The 23,308-nt window shown below is 35.7% G+C and overlaps 1 protein-coding gene across 1 annotated transcript; it reads right to left on the bottom strand.

The window, feature by feature from the left end:
* Positions 1-269: 269 nt before the first annotated feature.
* Positions 270-3,766, bottom strand: LOC111901261 (uncharacterized). The gene is made up of 5 exons (XM_023897116.3): positions 3,592-3,766; positions 1,820-2,721; positions 1,619-1,741; positions 724-873; positions 270-610 (listed from the first exon to the last, which is right to left on the bottom strand). Exons 2-5 carry the CDS (start codon positions 2,615-2,617, stop codon positions 476-478), a joined length of 1,206 nt encoding a protein of 401 aa, XP_023752884.1. The 5' UTR covers positions 2,618-2,721; positions 3,592-3,766; the 3' UTR covers positions 270-475.
* Positions 3,767-23,308: the final 19,542 nt, after the last annotated feature.

Here is a 23,308-nt window from a genome sequence, read left to right as displayed (position 1 = left end):
AAAGATATGACCTTTAAAACAGTAAAAGTGTTCGTACCTTCACATAATAAAAGCTTTTAAAACGTAAACAGTAAGTTTTATAGCGACAATAACTTTAAAATTCAATTTTTTTGCTCAAAAATAGAATGAAAAATAAAATGTTGTTGGATATGGTTTAAATCTTCGTACAAAATAACATATAGATATAAGAATCTCAATTCAATTTGCGCTAATATAGCAAATAATGATTACATAAGCAAACAAGGGTTATAACTTAGAAAGAAACAACATTGGTCTAACTCCATATTTTTAAGCATTACCATCCAAATCGGTAAAAGAAAGAAACACAACAAAAACTGCTTGATAACACAAGCTGTAATTCGTTTACAAATAAGGATTTGGAAAAATAAAAAATCCTAGGTAAAAACCAAAGAGAGTTTTGATATTTAACGAAAAGAGTAACAGTAAATAATGTTTGTAAAGCTTTACAGACTTTTTATAAGGAAAATTTCTCCTTCATGCGAGATATAAGTTTAAACTTTTCTTCAGCCTCAACCTGGTGCCTCATGTCCGATCCGGAGGCTCTATCTGGGTGAAAGCTGAGTAATGCCCTCTTATAAGCTGCACGCACCTGAAATATAAATAGAAATAGAAATAGAAATAGAAAATTGATCTCTTGTGCAAAAGAGAGACTTAAATTAAATGGCCTTGAAATTGAAATAAAAAAAAAAAAAAAAAACATACCTCATTAGATAATGGGCAAGGACCTTCACCAACTTGGATGCCTAAACCACGCAATAATGAAGCCATATCAGGACACATGATTTCCAGCCTCTGAAGCTCCTCTCTAACTTCCGTGCGGTATTGTTCTTTCAAATTCATATTTTCCTCATCCTGCCAAATAATCAACAAATACTATTACTATCTATTATTTTCTATAACCATCCTTCTTGTATTACCGTGTTTGGAAGTTGATTGGACTGGGACTGATTGAATAAGACAAAAATACCACTTTTTTTTGTCCCACTTAAAAAGCTAGGATTAAATGAAGGTGTTTTGCAAGGTCAAATAAGTGTTTTTTTTTTACTGTCGAAGCTTTTTGGTTTTAGTATTTATCAACCACTTAGATTATACTAAATCTATTTTTTTTTTTTTTGAGTTATCTGTTTCGTACAAATAGCCCCCTTCATTCAATGATATTTCATTTTACTTCCGTAATTTTATTCAACCCATAGAAATAATTATTTGATTTAATGGCAATTGTTATGACTATTCCAGCTTTGTAAAGATACTTATTTTATTTAATGTCATTGTTATGTTATGTGCTCTCTTTTTAAAATATTACACTTGCTATAAAAATTAACCAATTCTATGAGGCAACTTTTTAAAACATTTCACAAAGAGGTGGATAGATAGTTAATTTTGAAAAGAAAAAAAAAACTTTTAAATGGTCAATGATTGGATTTTTTTTTTAAAAAAGTTGGTGGAAATTTGATACAGCAAAGCAAAAAAAAAAAAAAAAAAAAAATTATACAGGAGGTTGATTGTGGAAATCTTGTGGGAGTAAAAGATCCTCATCATGCAATTGCAAAGACAAGGGGCAATGAATGTAAATAGTTGAAAGTATGATGGTTTGAACCTTTTTTTGAGTTTGACGGATTTCTTCAACACGTTGCTTTTGTCTTCTCTCCATGTCTAATAAACGCAAGCTTTCAGCTTTTCTTCTTTTTTGCAGACGACGCAGCTGCTGAGCTTCTTCTGCCTGTGAAACAAACAGACAGATGATACATCATGCATTGATTGATGTGTTATGTTTGAGTAAAAAGAAAGATGTAGCTACCTGGATCTTTAAGGCTATTTGTCTGGCAGACAATTCTTGCTCTAATGCCCGCTTGTATTCATCAGTCTGTTTAAGCTTTTCACGTTGATCAATAATAGAGTTCTCAACGCTGACATCATCACTTTCCTCCTCATTATCATTACCACTACAAGCACAACCACAAGCTATCTCATCACTCTCCCCAAACTGATCTTGGTTTGTCTTGACACCTGGACCACACTCAACATCAAACATACCACATGGAATTCCATCCTCATTCCCAACAGGACATTTTCCTTCAGCACTTGAATCTTGACCTTGTTTTTGTTTGTTTTTGTTTACGTTGCCATAATCATCATTGTGTACATCGCCTTTTCTCTTCAAAAAAGCTCTTTCCCACTCCTCCCTTAGTTTCCCAGAAGAATCCTCCATCAATTCACAATCAATATGTTCATCTTCATCATCCTCATCAGACTCTATGCTTAAACCATAAGTTCTTTTCCCTTTTGATGATAACTTCAATGGAGAGATATTTTCTTCATCACCAGGATCATATCTCCTGCTGCTGGATGAAGCAACATTTTCAAACTTTGTTTCACTCGGGATTTCATCATCATCATCATCTTCATCTATGTAGATATATGTCCTTGAAAGGGGATTTTTGTCGTTTGTCAATCCACTTGAACCTCCTCCTCGTTTCTTTGTAAGCTTCTCAAGTAGATCAATGTCGATTACATTATTGAAATTATAAGTATCTACGTCTATCAAAACTACATTATCAGCCTCCAAATTATTCCTGCATCTTCTTAAGGCCTTCATCTCATCTATTTTCTTTAGCTATCCCTGTCCTCGTTTATGGAAACAGAATAAAGAATTTTCTTCACTTGGCTTTGCTGTAAATCACTCGTTTCTTGCATTTGTCACTGCAAATCAGAACATGTACACTTACAGGACATAATAATAATACATATTTAGACCAGATAAACACAAGAAACGATTTTTTTTTCTCATCCTCCTATTGTAGAATTATATACTTTTCAACTTTTATCTTATTATCACATTTTATATTTTCAAACATCTACCCAATTATAGTAGTGGAAATTTATGTGCATTTATTTGAATGACATTGCTAGCCTATAACTGGGTATATATCCAGAATACGATGCTGTAATAGGAATAAATAAGTAAGATGCTATAAAACAAATCAAGGGAAGTCCATTGATATTTCTTGTATTTGAAAAAATCATAAAGCTGAGTGACATCTAAACGTTTTGCAAACTACTTTCATGACATAATCAAGTACTATTTTTGGTACATACAATGGATTATAACCCTAAAGATTCTACAAGCAAACAAATAACATTTGTATGGAGGCTAGACGTACTTCAAATTAATCCACTTACATTTTACTTTTACTTTATCTTCAGATTACTATGTGATTACAAAATTTTCTTAAGCATAGCTTCTAATAATTGTACACATCTATCTTAATAAGCCCTAACTCACCCCCATTCAATTACACTTGATAACGTCAGTAAACTCGACTGAACCCCAATTTAAACTAGCCTACGTCTAGATAACTATAACGCCCATGAACACTACTGTTCATTTCTATTAGAGCAGCGATCATTAAACAAACATGCAAAGCTAACAGGATTTCAAAAACCCAGAATACAAACCATGAATTCCACGAAAATCCAACTGTTATAAGCGCAAAACCCTAAATTGGCGACCTAAATCATGCGTAACAACCTATAAAAAAACTAAAACTGAGCATCGATTGTAATATTTACCTGGAGACGAATTCGTTTATGCACTTGTAGAATCGATCGCGCTAGAACCTAAATTTTTTGAGAAATGGTCGTGGAAAAACGAAGGAAAACGAAGAAACCCAAAAGGGGCGTGGAATTTCGAAACTAGACTTTCCAACCTCTTGGGCAAAAGAAATACTTCTGAACACAAAAATACGGGTTCGCTGGGTTTGGATACTTTGGTTGAAAGGGTTTCTCTTACCGCGGTCCTGGATCGGGTTATAATGGACTAGAGCGGTACAGCGGGTCGTGCCCTCCTATTTTTATTTTCTGTTTTGAAAAGGTCGCACATGGTTAAAAAGAAAAAGATAAGTGGAATTTGGTTATCTTCACATTTTGTCATACAGGTTTATGGCTCTTAGAGCAAATACTTATCCGGATATCTAATTTGTTTTTTTTATATAAAACTTGTTGCATTTGATATTTTGCATTTGATTAAATATATATAATCTCCCTAATCTCATAATCAAAAGACGTCAGCATTGATGTCAAACCAACAAACATTGTCTTCTGAACATTCATTGTTTTGGATTTTCCAAGTCTTGTTGATAGGGTTAAAAGACACTCACTTAGTAGAAATGATATATTTTCACTATACATTTCCAAGTCTTTGCAGCCACTTGTACATCAGTGTAGAGACAACTACAAACTTCTTCATGTTTGGTATCTTGATAATGAGGTCGTCATTGGAGATTCAGAGGAAGGGGCAGAGTATTGGACATCATTAGGGTGACAGGTCCAAGATTGGGTATTGAATTGAATATCAAGAAAACTCAACTATTTTGGCCTCCATGTGATGGTGTGAAGCTCCGTGCGAGCTTATTCCTTGTTGACATTGGGCAACTGTAATTAGGGGTGAAGCTTCTTGGAGGAGTTAGTAGTAGAGATACGATTTTTATTAGCGGGTTAGCCATGGAGAGAGTTGTCACCGCTGTTGATTTGATGTGCCTTATTCCACAGTTACATGACCCTTAGAGTAAGTTCATTTTGCTTCGATCTTACATGGACATTGCCAAACTTTTCTTTGCTCATAGGATGTGCCAACCCGTTCACATGGAGAAGGAAGCTTTGTTCTTTGATAAATGGTTATGTGGGTCGAATGAGGACATTGTGGTTTGTGGGGATCCTTTCTTTGGGACATTCAATGGTGACTTGCTTCATTACCAATTAGGTTTGGTGGTTTGGGGTTGTACTCGAATGTAAAGGCTTCCTCCTATGCTTTTGTGGCCTCATGAGCTTAATCGTGGGTGTTACAAAACCACATCTTATGAGATATTGGCATATGTGGTATGGATTCTGATTATGTTTGTACGTTGGTATATCTTCGTGATACGATTTCGGGCATTGACTTTAGTAATTTCACTAATAAGGTCACCGCCCCTCCAAAAGCCCAACATTAATTTGTGAGTGCGCTTTTTAGTAAAACTGTCCCAGGCATGGAAGTTCACTTCGACGTTAATATTAGGCATAAAGTAGTTTTTGAGTGTCTGAGAGCACCATATGCTTAAGATTTTCTTATGACTATTCTATTGACGGTCTTGGCCAACATATGTTACCAGTGGAGTATCATGTTATCCTCAAGTATCTCCTTCTGATCCCTTTATTTCCAGTTGATAAGACATGACTTGTTTGTCGCAAGGCATGTTCAGACTCCTTTGTGGAGCATGCAGTTCATTGTAGAGAGATCACGAGTTTCAAGTACCGATACGATCTGGTTAAGGGTGTTCTTTTCAACATATTTAGGTGTATCAAAGTTTCTGTTAAGGAGGAGGCACCCGTGAACTTTCTAAATGACCCGTTGGAAGGAAGATCAATACTTAGACCAATTGATGTTTTAGTTTTTGCATGGGCTGGAAAGAAGCACATTGTGTGAATCTAACAAGGGTCTCTCTTCTTGTGGGCTTGAGGAGTGGGGTTTTCACTATGGGACAGACTGCTTTAAAAGTTGCTTCCTGCAAAGTAGCAAAAGATGAAAAACTGTGTATATAAATTCAACTCATGTTTATACCTTTTGCATTTGATAAGTTTTTTTTTCTTGCATCGGATGTTGTGGAGCTCATCAATAGATTCCAACAGGTCATGCATAGTAATGTTATGACCCTAAAATCTATGGATGTTGTTTTTATAAGAATTGGTTTTGCCATCCAAAAAGAGGGTTGCAGTGCAACTTGTTGCTCGTTTACCTACTATGTTTATGTAAAACTTTTATGATTTATATTAAAATATCTAGTAACATAAAAAAAATGATTTAACATGAAGGGGTGCTCAAATTGCCACACCAACCCCTATGTACCTTTTCAACAACTTTTTTTTGTTGAGAAACGGATTTCACCATCTCCTAATCTCCAACCTTGATTTTATGTGTCATATCTTGCAATCTATATATTTCTTCTTCTTCGTTGCCTTATCTGAAGAAGTTTGTGTCATATATGTATGATCATGTGTGAAACTATAAGTGATCACTCCCCTCATGCATTGTGACCAAGGCATTTGGTCTTGATTGCTTTGTCCACATGATGATCTCAAATGTTTTACCCACGACTTCACTCTTTTGTATATTTATTAAAATTGTGTGATTTCACCATCTCCTAATCTCCAACCTTGATTCTTTGTGTCATATCTTGTAATCCATATATTTCTTCTTCTTCGTTGCCTTATCTGAAGAAGTTTGTGTCATATATGTATGATCATTTGTGAAACTATAAGTGACAACTACCCTTATGCATTGTGACCAAGGCATTTGGTCTTGATAGCTTTGTCCACATGATGATCTCAAATGTTTCACCTACGACTTCACTCTTTTGTATATTTACTAAAATTGTGTGATGTCGCGAAGTTTGGCACAACCCCTTTGATTAGCACACACATAATACTATAAATATAACTCAAGTAAAGAATTTACCCTTTCTGATTAGGGTGGAAACTTGTCTCTAAGCCACTATCAAAATTTTATGGCTAGTAACAATCGAATCTATAATCTAAACAAATTAGGAACATAATATTAAAAAAACATTAACGCAATATTACACTCTTATATATATATATATATATATATATATATATATATATATATATATATATATATATATATATATATATATATATATATATATATATATATATAAACACAATAAATAAAGAGCTAAACTAAAAAGATGTAATTTCCAGATCTATAAAGTTATGAGAACGTAATAAGCCTAAAATGCAAATTTATTAGAAATTGAATTCGAGAAACATATCAAGCACTAGAATTTTAAAATTAACAATGAATCTAATGAAGAAAAATTAACATTTATACTAAAATTAACCTAATTTAGATGTAAAGAGGAAATATGTACCGATTTTGGCGAGATTATGGATGTTGAGTCCAAATTTAACGCTTAGTCTGATTGTCGCCGAGCTCAATTGCTTCGAAATCCCAAAAACGAAAGAAAAGGTGAAGGAACGAATAAGGCGGCACAAACCCTAATCGCTACCATATATGCATAAAACTTGTATAATATTCATCTAAGAATATAAATGTGAATTCAATGATTCTACATCTCCATTAAATATATGAAACACCCTCTATTTATAGTCTACCGCTATAAAAATTAAATTAAAAGTAAAAATCATGAACATGAAAGGACAAAATTGCCCTTAACTTTTTTCATGTTGAAATAAAGAAAACATATAATACACTCTCACAACAAAACATAATTGGAATGTAAATAACACAAAAAGCAATGAGTTGATGACATATTTCTTTTTATTGATTCAATTGTTACTCTAGCGAGTCAACTTTGTTGTATATGTTTCTATTACAAAAGTTAATGATTTAAGAAATAAAATATGATGTTGTTTTTTGTTTTTCCTTATATATATATATATATATATATATATATATATATATATATATATATATATACTTATAAAATGAAACATTTTTTCTTTCATCACATTCATTTGAAACTCTCATGCTTTTTTTCCTTTCACCACATTCATTTGAAACTCCCATAACTTTTCAATTTCTTTCTAATACTAAATATAAGTTGGTTAATAAGATTAAATAAATATCAAACCTAAAGTGTAATCATATATAAACTAAATTTCAATATTGAAATAATATCTTTACTTCTACTTATAAAGTTATGTTTTTAAAATTTTAAAATATTATACTTAATTTATTAGTTTTAATATATTGTTGGATGTTAACCATTATCATTTTAAAGATATAATTTTGGAGCAATTTGTATAAAATACTTAAATTATTAATTTAAATATAACATTACATGGTCAACTTAAATATAAAATTTAGTTTAACTTAAACAATCCAAAAAATATGTTGTAATAGTTAAAAGTGATAAATTGTAATATCTTTCTAATAATGATTATAAGTTGGTTAATAAGGTTAAATAAATATCAAACCTAAAGTGTAATCTAAGTAAACTAAATTTCAATCTTAAAATAATATCTTTATTTCTACTTATAAAGTTATGTCTTTAACTTTTAACATATTATACTTAATTTATTAGATTTAAAATGTTGTTGAATGTAAAACCATTAATTTTAAAGCTATAACTTTTGATCAGTTTGAAAAAATGCTTAAATTGTTAATTTAAATATAAAATTACAGTGTCAACTTAAATATAAATTTCAGTTCCACTTTAAAAACCAAAGAATGTTTTATAAATATCTAAAAGTGATAAATTTTAGCGACAAATGCAAAAACTAAATTGTAATCTCAATTTAACTAAACTATTTCCTAAATAAAATTTTATAATCGTTAAAAGTTTTCAAATAAGTATCTTAAAATAACTTACAATAACAATAGCTAAAAATAACTCTATATAAATGATTATATTGATACCTTTAAAACTAAAAAATAATGTTTGATGTTTTAAATAATTATAATGATAGAAATTTAAACATTAAGCAAAAAAAATTAAAATTAATTAACAATAACAACTATAAATAACATTAAACCATATATTATATTTAACTTTTATTCATGTGTAACTCACGGGTAGAAGTCATTCCAACGATTGAGATTATACAGTTCTAATAGATGTATATATTATTATATAACTCAAAATAATCAATATATTATATCAATTTAGTATACGAATTATTATATCAAATTTAACAAAGTTATTGTTATATTTAAAAACTACACATATGTTTGTAAGACTTCAAATATATAGGTGTTTCTGTGTAACACGCGGGCATTCGACTAGTCTATCTATCAATTAGTACATCAACAAACTATTATATTGTTTCATTTCCACTGATTAGTGATTAGTTGTTAATGTTCCAAGTTTAATTTGCTACATTATTGACACAAAAAATAACGAGCTGATAACATATTTCTTCTTATTGATTCAATTGGTACTATATCCGGTTAACTTTATTGTATGTGTTTCAATTTCTACAGTGGTTATTGATTTAAGAAATAAAATCTAAAGTTTTTTTTTTGCCACATCTATCTATTAGTTATTACTCCCTCCGTCCCATAATTATTATCCACTTTTGACTTTTGAAGTCTTTATTCATCAACTTTGACCTTAAATATTTTTATTTATGTTATGTATTACTCATTGAAGCATATAGCAATGAAAAAACATTTAAAATACAATCCATTCATATATTTTGCATCAAGTTTTATATATCAAAGACAAAAATATTTAAGGTCAAAGTTGAAGAATAAAGACTTCAAAAGTCAAAGTGTGGACAATAAATATGGGACATATGTAGTACATCAATAACCTATTATGTTGTTTCATTTCCATCGATTACTTGATGATGTCCCAAGTTTAGTTTTCTACATTACACATTAAGATATGCATGATGTTGCTACTAAACCTTACTTGATTGTTCCCATTCCTTAAACTTTTGTTTTAGAATAATGTTGTTAATATGCTACACTATTTCTATTTTATACTCGAGTTTAATTAGGGCTTTATTATTTTACAAATATTTTATATATGTATGTTTTAAATTAATAGGGGAACACTTATGTTGTGTTATTGTTACCTTAATTCTATTATTGATTAAGACTTACATTGTTGTTATTTGATGTTTCTAGAGCTTCTAATAATGATGTCACATCGACCTTTATGGTTTTGTCAATATCAAATGTAATATTATAGAGTCCTTAATTTTATCTCTAAAATAATGCATAAATAAAAAGACGACACTCCAATATATAATTGTTGAGTTTTATTCAAAAATCGTTTCTAAAAACACTAGAAACGACAACGAAAACTGTAAATTTGTGAATACACTTAAAACTATTTTAACCTACTAATCACCATTTTACAAAGGAAATCTCCAGAAAGGTCCTAAAATTTTGTCTAATTTATGAAAAAGTCCAAAACTAAATTTTATTAACGAAAAAGCACAGAATACCGGTTAAAACTTTGAAAAAACCCTTTTTCAGCTAGTTTTGCAGATTTTGCCGGTATTCTGTCCTTTTTCATTAGTTTGCTCAAAATTTTGGGACTTTTCCAAAGAGTACATAATAACCAAAATATTAGGACTTTTTTGAAAATTATCATGAAATTAATAGATATTAATATTAACAAATCATTTATAAATATAAAAAAATTATTATAAAAAAAGGAAATTTGTTGCTAATTTCTAGGAATAAATTGGTGGTCTAAGTACTCCTCTATTACTTCCTGACCACTCAAACTCTCTACGTTCTTCCTATGCATTGTTGTGGGTATGATGGTCAGATTTACTTAGTTAGCATTCATCGTTGGTGTTCCTCTTATGTTGTTTAACCTAACTACCAACCAACATTCATACCTTACATGTTAACAACCATCGACTAACAAACATCTATAAATGTAAAAAGTGAATCGTGAATGATAATTTATATGGAAACAAGTGAAGGGTTATTATCTATTTAAATTGTCATTCAAAGTTTACTTTTCACTCTCAATAGATGTGTGTAATTTTATGGTTGCTACCGAGTAATGTTTGGAGGTTAGGTGGTAGTTAGGTTAAAGAACATAATGAAAGATCTATATGTTCGTGTAATGATATTTTCTAATAACATGTGATCATATATCATCATGTCAAATAGCAAGTAGACACTTATTGATTGTGTATTAATAAATATTATCAACTTTTGTATTGGTCACGCCTAACAAATTACTTCTCACTATGACACTCACAACGATACATAGGAAGAACATAGAGACTTTGAAGTGGTCAACAAACAATAGAGAAGTACATAGTAGACCATTCTATTCCTAGAAATTAGAAACAAATATATTTCCTTTGTTTATAATAAAAAATATTTTTTATGTTTATAAATGATTTGTTAATAATAATATCCAATAATTCCATAGTAATTTTCAAAAAAAACTCCCAATATTTTGGTTATCGGGTAATTTTCAGAAAAGTCCTAATATTTTGAGCAAACTAACGAAAAAGGACAGAATACCGACTAAATCTATGAAACCGGCCAAAAAGGGTTTTTTCGAAGTTTTAGCCGGTATTTTGTGCTTTTCTATAAACAAAAATTAGTTCGAGACTTTTTCATAAATTAGACTAAAATTTTAGGACTTTTTTGAAGATTTCCCTTTTACAAACATGGAAAGATTAAAAAAAACATATGAGGAAAAGAATACAACCTTTGAGGACTTTGGTTCATCTTGGGAGGTTGGGATTTTATGAAGAATGTAGAGTAGAACCCTACCTTAGTAGAAAAACCAACAATTGCTCTACTTTATAAGATTATAGTCTTTTATTATTGTAATAATAAGAATCTATTAAGATTTAAGTCAAAATCCAAATAATGGATTAAAGATAAATGCAAGTATTGGTGGAGATTAGTGCTCATAGCCATAACAACCCTGGTAATATTACTATAAATAATAGTGTCTTCTTGGGTTACACGCAAAACAAAATAAAGCATAACTGAAAAGATATTTATATGAGGTACTTATTTAGTTAATTAATTAGAAAATAATGGAATATGGAATACTCCTGAATGACTTGAATTTCATAGATAATTATTATTAAATTCCCTCAATCCCATATTAATACTCCATGTTCTCTTTTGGTTTATCCTAAAATAATAGTCTACTTCTAAAAATAAATATCATTTTTATCAAAATACCCCTCATTATTAGTTAAGCTACCATGGAATATAATACAACAACCATGGAATTAAATGCAACAAAAGGTTACAATTGTCATTTCATTTAATAAAGTTAGTGGTAATTAATGTTTTCTTAATCCACGTGTTTTATGTATGTGGACAATAATTTTGGGATGGAGGGAGTATTTGGTAATTATCCTTAGGGTTTCAAATCACATCCCTATATATAGAGGGCTCCAAATCCGGTTTTGAAACAAGTGAAAAATACCTTTCAGCTACCAAAATTTGGAACCCTCAAAACCCTAAAGATTCCCAAAGTGCAGTTCTGACCATGTGGTACCTTGATCACCAAGTCGTGGTTAGTTGCATAATCGAGATTTCAATTTGGTTTGCAGCTCACAGTTCAAGGATTGCTTATATATGCTTCTATTTTTCATCTTGGGTGTGATTAGAGAAGAGGAACTCTCTGTTAGGTTCTCTAGTCCAATCAAATGGCTCGTTAAAAGAAGAAACCTAAAAAAAATCAAAGATATGATTCTATTCATTATGTCCTAATAAGTTGCATATATTGTTATGCTTGATCAGTTGTTTCGAGTCTTTTAGATCATAATTGTTATTTTCACTGACATGTTTTTAGTCTTTGACTTGACTCGAAACTCATGAGTGGTATCAGAGCAAAGGTTAACTCAAGTCTATTGCACTTAGACTTTGTCTTAATAGTATGTTAGCGTTTGTATGTGATGGATTTCTTTTTAAAATTGCATTAAATTGTCTATAAATTTGCCTTGATTACAATCGAATCCGTTTATGCTTAAAAATGACGTTTAGGTCATTCTGCCTTTTCATCATGTCATGGCTAGTCCTCCACCATGTCATGGGCTCATTCAATGCTAAACTTGGACCGCGACTGTTTTCATCGCCACATTGTGGTCTCCTCTTGGCCACATTGTGTTCTGCTACTGAGAAACCTAAAATAATTATTTAATAATTCTCGTGTTTTCTGTGTGCCAGGACGTGGTTGTTCATTCACCACGTTATGGAACCTAGAATTCCAGAATATTCTAAATCTATTCCATATTTTTTGGTTTCTCATTCCTTTCGATTTAAACACATAAAAACTAGCCTATATACTAAAAGATAAAGTAAATTTGATTTAATTATAAGATTAATTAAAAGACAAAATAGTAGGACTCTTATAATTTCATCCTATTGTGTTTCTTAAATGTGCATTGCTAATCTTACCTCGGTTAGGCTCATCGACTTTATTGATATAAGGGAGGTTTAAGGTAGGTCTCTTTATTGCTAGGAAATCGGAACAAGATCACTAGTAACTTTATATTTTGGTAACCACATAAATAATCCATATTATTAGAAATCAACCATAGAAAAAGGTTATTCGAAGCTAAACGAAAGTACTTTTTACTCTTGATTTTAAATCATCTATGCTTGTTTTCTTTAGTGAAAGTGATTTAGTTAATTGTTTTGTTGACATTTAAGTTTTTATGAACTTGTTATAACTTTTGTTCCATGTGTTCGACTCATTACTTACTTTACTATACTACTACACGACTAGGTCATTTGTAACAATTGGTAAAAATAGATCAGAGTTCGGCGGTCAAACCACCGCAAACCCTCATGTGTTAAGAGATATTGTATGTAATTTTGTGTTTATAAAGTGTACAAAAGATATAATACTCATAATTACATTCGGAATGTCACAATTTGCTAAAAAAAAACTATCTATCGTTTAAGATTGAAACAAAAATAAAAAAAATAATATTATTTGTTGTGCTAAAAATAAAAATTTTGCATCGAATACTTCAAAACATTTTATGATCAAATTGGATATCTTATACTCTCAAGACTTCGTGAATATAAAGAATGTCAAAAACGATGGTCATATGCAAAATATACTTTTATTTTAAGAAACAAAATAAGTATAATACTAGTTTTCTTAATAATGAAAAAAACGAATTGATCCATTGAGATACTTACGCATCTCGTATGGAATTTCCGAGATTGTTTCTGAACTCATACATAACTTTAATATTCGATTTCATATTCAAAATATTTTTAACCCGAGAATTAATCAAATTCGCGAAATTATTGAATAGGGACGAATTAGACGCGAAACATTAAACGACTTTTCTCGGAGTTCTACATATTGGAATTAAGATTTGTTTGAGTTTTTTAAAATCCTCACACTCGAGACTATCATTCGCCACTTACGGAAAAATTATTGGATGACGGGATCGTGCCACACAAATCGAGAAAGTTAGGGAGTGTCACCATTTCGGATGTCACAAGTATGACATCACCATCTTGTACTCCAAGACTTGCATGCATTGACTTAAAATGGCCATCCAACCTTATTTGCTAGCACATTTCATTCACCATCAACTTCAATCATCTTAATCTATAACACCTGTGACTTGAGGTAATGTTAATTATTTAATTTTTGAAATATTGTTGGACTATGATAGTAATGTTGGACTATTTGAGTTGGGCCTTATTGAGTTGGGTCGTTAGTGAGTGGGCCGACTGAAGACGTATGCTGGCCGTAAGCTTGGCGTACTTGGGGCGTAGTGGCAACATTGGATGCAGAGGATCGATACACGTACTAGCATCATGATAAGGAGTACGCACAACGTACGCGAGCAGACAAAAAACCATAATATTTAGGGTTTAAGCCATATAAATACCTCATTATGTCCCAAACCCTAGTCTCCTTACCAACCACCTTGACTCAGAAACCCTATAAACCTAACCTTCTTCATTTTTGTGTGATTTTGATCTTGTGAAGTCCATTTTAGTGGCTTGAAGCTTGGAAGGAGAAAGAAGAAGTTGGTGAAGAACTTGAGTAGCTTGAGCTCAAGAATTTGAGATATCATCACCATTTAGCACTCATTTGAGGTAAAAAGCTCACAACTTGCCTCATGTATGCTTAGATCTATGATAATGGTGTTTTGGACCTTTTTGGTCCCAAAAATGGATTTTTATGGTCTAAATCCATTTCTAGGCTTAGGGTTGCCACCCTTAGTGCTATATGAGTCCCAAGAACATAAAAGTTTCCATCTTGAAGGTCTTATTGTGGCCATGCAAGAGTTTTAGTCATTTCCATGGAATTTAGTTGCCATATTTCAAGTTTGGGTCCATTTGGTGGGTTGCAAGCAACCAAGTAATCGAATTTATGGATTAACACACTTTAGTGGAGTTAGATCTGTGTTTGGAGCTTAAGGTATTATGGGATTAAGCTATTTTGGAGTTTATGGCTTAACAGTTTAGTACGCTGGGCGTACAAGCCCGTACGCGCAGCGTACAATACGCTTAGTTTACAGAGGAGTACACCTCACGTACTTACTGGACATGGGTTTCGTCATTTGGGCCGATCCATGGACTTTGTTATTATGGGCCGTAATGGGTCATCTGAAATCAACTATTGGGCTAAGAACATGTTTGGGCTTAAGGGAAGGCCAGTTGAGGAGTTAGGCCCAATTTAGAAAATTAGGCCATAAGTGGGCCATTAGTGGGCTTAGAAAGGCTATATAGAATTGGACCATGTATGTTATGGATTTGGGCTTAGATTATGGTCCAAATTAGATCAGGGGTAAAATGGTTATTTTACCCTAAGAAGGATTATTGAGTTTTGACTAAGTGTTATTTTGCACTGATAGCTCGGGGAGTCGTCAGAGCAGCCATTAGAGATTTCGTACTGTGAGATTCTACATTTCAGCTTTGTGAAGTGAGTATTCCTCCTGTATGAACAGGTCGAAGGCACCAATTTTGGCCTGTATATGTATGCTAGTATGTTCCAGACCAAGGTCCGATGCCGGGCAGTACCTGATGTAGGTTTATATGTTTCTGGATTCCGATCTGATGTCGGGCGGTGCCCGAGGAATGTTTGTGTGACATCCCCATTTTTACGGCCAAAAAAAGACCGATTTTGTTTATGCTTTATAAAAATCAGAGTACCTCTTTTAATAAAAATATTGCGGAATTTGTTCCCAGTAAAACATGATAAATACGTTATCAAAGCATTTCCGAAGAAAAGTATTTTTATTCATTTTAAAACATTTGGGATGTCACCGTCAATACAGTAACATAAGCATAAACAGAACTTACATTCATTATCACTAGTGATTTATATATCCTTAATCTCTCAATGTAATGTGCTTCATATCAACACCTGTGGTATAAATAAACTGAGTGGGTCAGGTTGGGAAACCTGGTGAGTATATAGGGTTTTCAACCCACAATAATATTATTATTATGTTAAACATCAAGCAATCAACCTAATTACCCATCCCCATTATCTTCTTTACTCTTAAGGATCTACCCTAAGATTCAGCTATTCCTCGTTCATTCATTCCTAAGGAGTATCCTAAGGAATCGACACTAAGTCTGCATAGTTGCTAGGGTTTATCTCGTTTATTGATAGTATCATTTTCGAGAGTACACTCGCAATACCTGTCAATGGGTTTTTAGAGTACACCGGGTGAACACATCATTCACAACACCTACATGTTGTGAGTCTGCTAGTGTTCCACTAGACTGTCTAGAATAGTCTGTGGTTGTCATCCATACTCTGCTAGATGATAGGGCCATCGCTTGGGTCATCATTTGGCTCATCGCTTTGGCTCATTGTTTTGGCTCATCGCTTAGGTCAGCGCTTCACACCATATTTTATCACTCATAATCATCGCTCATCATTCATCTCATCTTTCACCGCTCATCATTTATCTCATCTTTCATCGCTCATCATTTATCTCACCTCTAATCTACCCATGTTTTACCCAACACATTTGTAGATATAAAATACATATACAATTTAGATCCTTTAAAAGATGTATAAAACATTTCATCCAGCATAGACAACAAGTATTCAGACAGTATACACACATAGCACGTAATTTATATAAAATACTTCATATCTATGTGTAAGATGAAAGTAAATATGCACTCACTTGGTAAGGTGGTGATTCCGAACTCAGACAACGCTCCGTTACTTCTTAAAACAATTTCCTTTGACAAAACAGCGAGTTTTTATCAAAAAAAATGGGCTTCGCTGGAGCAGCGTTTCCGAGCCGAAAGCTTTTCTTCTTAGAGCCGTCAGGCACTCCGGGGCTTCCTTCTCGTGCTAGGCAGGTTCCCTAAACTTGGGAGGGGTTTAAGGAGGCTAGAGAGAAGTTAGAGAGAGAAAGAAAGGTTATGGTGTGAAGAAATTATGAAGGATTCATCCTTTATTAATAGGGATTTTATCGTAGAGTAGCCCCTAAGCTTCATCTGTATCTTCCGCGTACGAGCTCCATTTTCTACGTTCTTTATATCCATGCGTTGGTATTTACGAGTAATACAACTTTCATTTAGATCTCGTCGTCTAATTGTCATTATATCTTCGATTTGCAAAACTGTATCAAACTTATCGCGCTCGAAGAGTAGGGACTAAGTTTCGTCCATATCTTTCGCATACGAGCTCTATTATCGATGTTCTTTATATCCATACGTTGGTATTTACGAGTACTACAACTTTCATTTAGATCCCGTCGGCTAATTCTCACTATATCTCAGATTTACAAAACTGTATCGAATTCGCCGCGCTCGAAGAGTAGGGACTAAGATTTGTCCACATCTTTCGCATACGAGCTCTATTATCGACATTATTTATATCCACACATTGGTATTTACGAGTACTACAACTTTCATTTAGATCCTGTCGGCTAATTCTCACTCTATCTCAGATTTACAAAACTGTATCGAATTCGTCGCGCTCGAAGAGTAGGGACTAAGCTTCGTCCATATCTTTCGCATACGAGCTCCGTTTTTGACTTTCTTTTTATCGTTTAACTCCTATTAATGATATATTCATTTCTATTTTAGAATATTTTGGCTAAAAATCGACCGATCTAAAATTCAATTTTTGGGTTGTGCACTTCTATGCTAAATCTTAGAAAAATCATAACTTCGTCATACGAAGTCAGATTTGGACGTTCTTTTTATGCACACTCTCGGTTTAACATATACTACAAATTTCGTTTAGATCGCTAAGGCTAAAAAGTATTTTATCATAAATTCACTTTTTACGATTCCCGGTGTCGTGCTAGTTTAGCCATAAAACTTCGACGGGTCATAAGTTCTTTGTTATAACTCAAATTTCAACGTTCTTTATATGTATGGAATCCTTGTGACATATACTATAACTTGGTCAGGATTATTTATTCTAAATTATCTTATATCAAAAATGTCATTTTTGACGCTCATTGTCTCTAAATTGACTAGCCCGAATCTGCGAGCATTACAATTTGTATGCTTGATGTCTTCATGATTCTTGCATGTATCTGTTTTTTATGTTTTCAGATTACGGTACGATGTCAGGAAATGCCCTAGGAATGTTTATATGCTTCCAGATTTCGGTCTGATGTCAGTCGGGGCTGGAGGAATGTTTATATGTTTATGTTATGTGATTATTTATGTGTATTTGTTTATATGTTTATATGTATACCGAGCTTTGCCCGATGTTGGGCGGGGCCGATGTCAGACTCTGTCCGAAGCTGGGCGGGGCCCGATGTCAGGAGGGGCCCATGATATGTTATTATGTGATTATGTGTATGATATGTTGTAGTTTAGGGAGACTCCCTAAGCTTCGTGCTTACAGTTTTCAGTTTTGGTTTCAGGTACTTCTGGTAGAAAAGGGAAGAGCTCGGGATGACTGTAGTGCACACACCATTATGTTTAGTCTGGGATGTTTTACTATGATATATTGACATGTGTTTTTGATACGATGTTTTGAGATACTATGACTTATATTTTGATGAGATGATTTTGATAACTATGGTTTAATGATGATTTAAAAATGAAATTTTTGGTCATGATTTTTGGGATGTTTCAAGTTGGTTTCAGAGCCTTGGTTTGAGGGATTCGGGCACACTCTCGGGTGTGTCTGAACTTAAACCGAGGACTTGGTATAAAATTTAAAAAAAAGGAAAACCATTTTCATAAAAAGGATTTTGAAAATAGAAAAGATATGGTGCTATGATTATGAGAACTGCATGCTAGATTCGGGCTAAGGATCTAGGAAGGATGCCTTGTATGCATGTTATATGTGTATGAGAACTGCATGCTAGATTAGGTCTAAGGATCTAGGAAGGATGCCTTGTATGCCTATTGTATAAGCTTTATGAACTGGATGCTAGTATTGATTAGTCAGTGATATGATGGCATGATTAGGATATGCTTGGTTTTGTTTACTCAATGCTCGAATGCTTCTTGCTTTGTGCTTTTAGGAGTTCTAGTTATCTTTAACTAACTAGTAAAAGAATATGTTAAGTTACATATTACGAGGACTAAATAATTTCAGAAGGTTAGGTTTACCTCTATTTCGCAGCTCTCGTTTGAGTCTAACCGTTGTAGGGTAGGACCTCTCATTCGAAGAATTATCTAGTCTTACTGATATGTAATGGTATTCGCGAGCAAGTTAGGGGAGATAGCAGGGACTTTGTAACAGCCCGAAATCTCAGGTATTGTTAATTATGTTTTTTTGGGGTGAGTTGAGAGGGGACTCGGCGAGTTGGAGCCTAGACTCGCCGAGTAGGATCGCAGACCTAGTCGCGGGTCCGCGACTGGACTCGACGAGTCCAGATATGGACTCGGCGAGTCGACGCTGTTCAGCAGAAACCCTAACCGTTCGGTTTTGGATCGTATATAATGCTCTTATATGCCGTCATTGTTCGTTTTTAGTCGATTGAGAGGGACCCTAAACGGTTGTGGGCATCTAGAGCAAGATTGGAGGATATTAGGGCTTGAAGAGGTTGTGGGGCAAAGAGGAGAAAGGTTTTGGCTAAAGGAACAGCAAAGGATTCGAGTTCTGCGGTTTGGAAACACAGAGAGGGCATATTCCAGGTAATATTTCGGATTCCCTTCTGTTGTTGTTGTGTTTATGAAGTTAGGGTTTATGAAACCCATTTAGTGATTAGATGGGTTATTATGTTATTACCCAAATGTTTATACCCCAGTAATGAGATGTTTAGAAGTCCAGAAAGTCCCATGGTTGTATATCTCGGGACCACACGTAATTCAGGAAGCAGTTGCTCGTCTGCATGGCATGGACTCGCCGAGTTGTTCTTCAAACTCGGCGAGTAGCTTGAAGATTTACTGGGACTCGCCGAGTTGTTCTTCAGACTCGGCAAGTGGAGTCGGGGTGGCCCCGCGATTCCTTCAAGGGTAACTCGTCGGGTCGAGAAGGGTACTCGACGAGTAGATAAGGAATCTCAGAAAGTTGGAGGGCGTCTAGACTCGCCGAGTCGCCATGGTACTCGCCGAGTCCGGTCGAGCTGACCGTTGACCGTTGACCAGAGTTGACCTAAGTCTGACTTCTTAGGGATAGTCACCCTTAGAAGTTATAAGTGTTAATGAGATATGTGATGTTATAGGAAGGTTGTAGCTCGTCGGATTGTGCACGAGTGATTTCAGGAGTTGCTAGCTTTCAGCATTTACGAGGTGAGTCTTCTCACTATACTGTACCCGGAAGGGTTTGACTGTGTGACCGGAAGGTCGGATATGTTACGTGATATGTATGCTATATGTGGTAAGTTAATTGTTATGTGTGCTTATGTATGTTATGTGGGCCGGAAGGCAATATGTTATGGGCCGGAAGGCGATTATGTTATGAGGACCGGAAGGTCAGGGCCTGGAAAGGCGTATGTGCGTAAGTGTATATTGGGGAACTCACTAAGCATTTATGCTTACAGTTGTTGTGCATGTATTTCAGGTACTAGCGAGGACCGTGGGAAGGCGCCGGCATGATCGATACACACTGAAGATTGTCTTTATGATCTTGGGATTTTGAATAATTGTATTTGACAGAATAATTAAACTATTTATGCCTTGTTTAAAATAGAAATATTTATGTTTTTAAAAATGAAAAATTTGTTGAAAAATTTGAGCTGTTACAATTGGTATCAGAGCCTTGGTTTTAGGGATTCGGGTGCACCTTAGGGGGTAACTGAACTCAAACCGAGGATTTGAGGAAGCTTTTCAAATAAAGGCATAAACTTTTGTAAATGGTTTTGTGGTAAGCAAGAAAGAAGCAGTGTGTACGATCAGTCAGCGCCCGAACGGTAAAGATCCCCAAAATACCTTACAATATTATATGATATGAATTGTTATGCATGCTAGAAGACTAGGTATTCATGATAGGACTAGAGTGGCCTAATTTGTGATGCCTTAGTCTAGGGAAGTTGCCTATATGAGATGCTTTGCTAGTATGCGGGTAGATAGAGCGTGTCAGAAGTAGAGTACTCACTATCCGGAGTTTGGGGAGGAGGACTTGGGATGAACATTGATGCGGTGTGGTCGGTAGTATTGGGCCCGTACTACCGAGGACACCGGGTCAGTGGGAGGCCCAAGTAAGAATCCCTGGATATCTGGGACTGAGTAGGGTTGCGTATCGAGTACGATTATACTCGATAGAATCTCTGATAGTTTTATGTTGTATTTCAGAGATATCATGGTTAGACCGCGTCACGGAGCAAGTACGAGCGGTGTGAGTGACGAGGATATTCGTCAGATGATCCACGAGGAGGTGGCGGCGGCGATCCGGGCCGAGATCCCGGAGATGTTTGGGTCTATCAAGACCACCCTGATGGAGACGTTCGACGAGCGGTATGCCGCATTGACTGAGGCTGCAACCGCTGCAGCTACCGCAGCTGTGGCCGCTGCTAGGCCACAGGGGGGTGATTCATTGCTGTTCCGAGAGTTCAGCAACACGAAGCCACCAGAGTTCGATGGGACACAGGATCCGATTGCTGCGATGAGGTGGATCGCAGATATAGAGGGGTGCTTCTACACTTGTTCATGCCCGGAGCACCTGAGGGTACGGTTCGCTTTGAACCATCTCCGTCTGGGAGCAAAGGACTGGTGGAAGTTCGTGACGGCGAACTTCACTTTGGCAGAGACTGCGGCAGTGACATGGGAGGGGTTCACTACCATGTTCAGGGAGGAGTATGTTCCCCCGGTGGAGCGGGAACGATTAGTTCAGGAGTTCTTAACCCTCAAGCAGGGTACTGATTCGGTGGCAGTGATCACGCGGAAGTTCCATGAGAGGGCGATGTTTTGCCCCGAGCTGGTGGCCACAGAGCAGGCTCGGATGAGCCGGTACTTGGGTGTTCTGAGGAGGGAGATCCGGGAGTTTGTGTCAAACTCCACTTACCATACTTTTACTGAGCTTCAGGCGAATGCCAGGAAGCGTGAGATCGAGTTAGAGACTCAGGCCAGGGAGGAGGCCGAGTCTCAGCAGGCAGACCGGCGGCCGGCTCAGTCTCAACCGGCAGCCAAGCGGATCAAGTCCGCCGATTCGAGGACGGGAGGTTCGAAGAACCGCACTTGCGTAAAGTGCGGCAAGGGTCACGATGGGGCGTGTCGAGCCGGTGCCTGCTACAAGTGCGGCAAGGAGGGGCACATTGCTAGGGAGTGCCCCAAGGGGTTTATGGTTTGCTTCCATTGCAACCAGACCGGCCATCGGAAGGCCGAGTGTCCGCAGCTTCGTCAGGGATCTGCACCTGTTGCCAGGACTACTGAGACTCGACCGGTGAAGGTCGAGGCCCCGAGGGCTCGTGGGAGAGCCTTTCAGCTGACTGCGGAGGAGGTCCGCGCTGCGCCCGATGTTGTGGCAGGTATGTTGTAATTTGTGTAATTATTTTAATGTCGATATGTTATGCTTATGTTATTATGCGCGTAGGTACTTTCCTTGTGAACTCTGTGCCTGCCTTAGTGTTATTTGACTCGGGTGCGAGTAGGTCCTTTGTGTCCTTAGCCTTTAGTCAGCAGATCGGCGTTAGTCGTGAGTCGTTGAGTCGACCTTTGCGAGTTTCTATAGCTGACGAGAAAGTGATTCGTGCTACGGAGGTTCTTCGGGGATGTGTACTAGAGATTTTCGGGGTTGAATTCCCGATTGACCTGATTCCTATTGCGATGGGGGATGTCTGTGTTATCGTGGGCATGGACTGGTTGAGCCGATTCGGCGCTGTCATCGACTGCGAGCGTCAGTTGGTGACCATACGAGACCATAGTGGGGGAGTTCTTTCGGTATACGGTGAGGGTACCCGTTCAGGATCAGCTTTTTGTTCGGCCGCTAGGGCGAGGCAGTGTCTACAGCAGGGCTGTAAGGGTTTTGTGGCGTATGTGACGGATACGCGGGAGGTTTCCGAGAGACCGAAGTCAGTTAAGGAGGTCCCTGTGGTGCGTGAGTTTTCAAATGTTTTTCCCGAGGAACTGCCGGGAGTACCTCCTGTGAGGCAAGTAGAGTTTGGTATCGATCTGGTTCCGGGGGCCGCGCCTATTGCTAAAGTGCCCTATCGTCTTGCACCTCCAGAGATGCAAGAGTTGTCCTCGCAACTCCAGGAGTTGCTGGGAAAGGGATTCATTCGGCCGAGCAGCTCGCCATGGGGAGCACCCATTCTGTTCGTCAAGAAGAAGGATGGTTCACACCGGATGTGCATTGATTACCGGGAGTTGAACAAACTAACGGTCAAGAACCGTTACCCGTTACCTAGGATCGATGATTTATTCGATCAGTTGCAGGGAGCATCTTGGTTTTCCAAGATCGATCTGAGA

The sequence above is a fragment of the Lactuca sativa genome, chromosome 3 (genome assembly GCF_002870075.4).
Source record: "Lactuca sativa cultivar Salinas chromosome 3, Lsat_Salinas_v11, whole genome shotgun sequence".
NCBI classification, from domain to species: Eukaryota; Viridiplantae; Streptophyta; class Magnoliopsida; order Asterales; family Asteraceae; genus Lactuca; species Lactuca sativa.
Note: the sequence above shows the minus strand (reverse complement) of the source record. Positions and strands in the feature narration are given on the sequence as shown.

What these genes read in the sequence shown, in the direction of transcription:
- LOC111901261 (XM_023897116.3), bottom strand. Translation starts at nt 2,617, where the DNA reads ATGAAGGCCTTAAGAAGATGCAGGAATAATTTGGAGGCTGATAATGTA. An exon ending in TCCGTCAAACTCAAAAAAAG is followed by an intron (nt 874 to 1,618) that starts GTTCAAACCATC and finishes ATTATTTGGCAG; the next exon opens with GATGAGGAAAATATGAATTT. An exon ending in CTTGCCCATTATCTAATGAG is followed by an intron (nt 611 to 723) that starts GTATGTTTTTTT and finishes TTTATATTTCAG; the next exon opens with GTGCGTGCAGCTTATAAGAG.